This window comes from Gekko japonicus, unplaced genomic scaffold, assembly GCF_001447785.1.
Source record: "Gekko japonicus isolate JY-2015 unplaced genomic scaffold, Gekko_japonicus_V1.1 scaffold894, whole genome shotgun sequence".
NCBI classification, from domain to species: Eukaryota; Metazoa; Chordata; class Lepidosauria; order Squamata; family Gekkonidae; genus Gekko; species Gekko japonicus.
This window is the reverse complement of record NW_015161975.1, coordinates 265,320-267,272: the sequence shown is the minus strand read 5'-3', so window position 1 is coordinate 267,272 and position 1,953 is coordinate 265,320. Positions and strand designations below refer to the sequence as shown.

General features: G+C 60.5%; 1 protein-coding gene across 2 annotated transcripts in view; it reads right to left on the bottom strand.

The window, feature by feature from the left end:
• The window catches only part of GGA2 (golgi-associated, gamma adaptin ear containing, ARF binding protein 2), a 16,424-nt gene continuing 14,471 nt past the window's right edge, over nt 1–1,953 (bottom strand). For both annotated transcript variants that reach the window (XM_015429739.1, XM_015429740.1), the window contains exons 11-14: nt 1,702–1,830; nt 1,372–1,541; nt 454–564; nt 1–244 (exon numbers count right to left, since the gene is read on the bottom strand). In XM_015429739.1, coding sequence (XP_015285225.1) covers nt 134–244; nt 454–564; nt 1,372–1,541; nt 1,702–1,830 — 521 coding nt within the window. In that variant the 3' untranslated portion in view covers nt 1–133. The remainder of the gene's footprint in view (nt 245–453; nt 565–1,371; nt 1,542–1,701; nt 1,831–1,953) is intronic.

Genomic DNA, 1,953 nt, shown 5'->3' with positions numbered 1-1,953 from the left:
GCGATCCATAAAGTCTGAACATTTTTATCAAAAAGGTGCTGATTGGTTCACAGAAAGAGGATGCCGAGTAAATCCTCAGCCCCTCCCAGAAATCTGAGGGCAAGCTCCGTTCCCCCCCCTCCTTCCACTGTCTTCAGCTCCCTCCCCAGAGCTCCGCGTGGGGGAAATCGGTCACCTCCCCCTCTTCGCAGTGGGGCTGCCGGCCCTGGGTGTAGAGCAGCCGGTACTTCAGTCGCAGGGGAGCCTGAGGAGGGAGAAGAAAGGGTCAGAATCTCTGCAGCGCCCCCACACGCCCTCCTGCCCCCTCCCCCCCGTCCTGCACTGGGCCAGCGGCAACGGCTCCCCCCGCCAGGGCCAAACGCTCCTGGTGCCGCAATCACACCAGCGCTGTTCTCTGGACGCTGACCCAGCCCACCTGCCAACTTCCCCCCCCAGCCCCCCCCCGGCCCTCACCTGGAGAGGGTTGGCCACCAGCAGGACTTGGGAAATGACCGCCGGGGGCAGGAGTGGGTTGAAGGCCTGCAGGGCGGAGCCTGTGGCTGGTTGCAGCTTGATGGACATGGACTGGAGAGGAGGAAGAGGAGGAGGAGGTTGCATTTATACCCCACCCTTCACTACCCAGGGGAGTCTCAGAGCGGCTTACAATCTCCTTTCCCTTCCCCTCCCCACAACAGACACCCTGTGAGGCGGGTGGGGCTGAGAGAGCTCCGAGAGAACTTGTGACTGACCCAAGGTCACACCAGCTGGCTGCATGTGGAGGAGTGGGGAATCAAACCCGGTTCTCCCGGATTAGAGTCTGCCACTCTTAACCACGACACCAAACGAGCTCTCCTTCCTGCTCCTGCTGAGAACTCTTAGTCTGCTGATTCTCCTAGCTAGACAGACTTCTCTCTCCTCTTTCTTACAAAGTTTGTAGTAATAATAATAATAGTTGTTGTTGTTGGATTCATACCCCGCCCTTCATTCGGAGTCTCAGAGTGGCTTACAATCGCCTTTCCCTTCCCCTCCCCACAACAGACACCCTGTGAGGTAGGTGGGGCTGAGAGAGCTCTTTTGAGGACTGCTCCTGAGAGAACAGCTCTGAGAGAACTTGTGACTGACCCAAGATCACACCAGCTGGCTGCATGTGGAGGAGTGGGGAATCAAACCCAGTTCCCCCAGGTTAGAGTCCGCGCTCCCAACCATCACACCACAATTCAAGCTTAGCTCCCAAGAACTCTCAAAGAGGCCGCAAGATTTTCCAGAGATCTCCTCGGACTCTGGAGGCTACTGGACTCTCGGCTTCTCGGTGCCGGCCAGCTTTTTTAGAAAGCCCCAGTGTGAATGGCTGGCTGAGTTCGGAGGAAAGAGGGGCCCCTTCCAGCCACTCACCTTTGGCACCGCGGCCTGAAACACCACCTGCTGGGTCGGCTGAGGAGACGTGCTCAGGAGAGAGAGGACCATCACGCGGGCAGCCAGCTGGCCGGGCACCGGGTCCCTGGCGAAGTGCAGCAGGGCCTTAAGGCCGTTCCGCTCGTAGACGGTGACCGGGGGAATCGGGCCTGCCGGGGAAAAGAACGGGAAAGGCAGCTGTCGGCAGGGAGGAGAGGCACGAGGAAGGGGGGGGAGACGGCCCCTGGCGCCCCCTTCCCAGCAACACCATTGCCCGGCAACAACCCCACCACCACCACCGAAGGAAAGCCTGAAATCCCCGGCACTTACTCAGCACGACAGATTCCAGAGGGATGAAAAGATTAGCTAGGAGGTTTGCTGGGCAGGAGGGTGACGGAGGGGTCACTTGCGGGAGCCCACAGGAGAAGGCAGCCTCCCTCGCAGGGCTGTTGGGAAGACCTGGCAGAGAGAGAGAGAGAGCGAGGAGGCTGGAGGCGGCTTCTCTGCTTACAGCCGGGGGGGGGCCCTTCCCTGCCGCTCCGTCCCGGACTCCCCCAGCTCTCTCCCGCCCACCCACGGCCC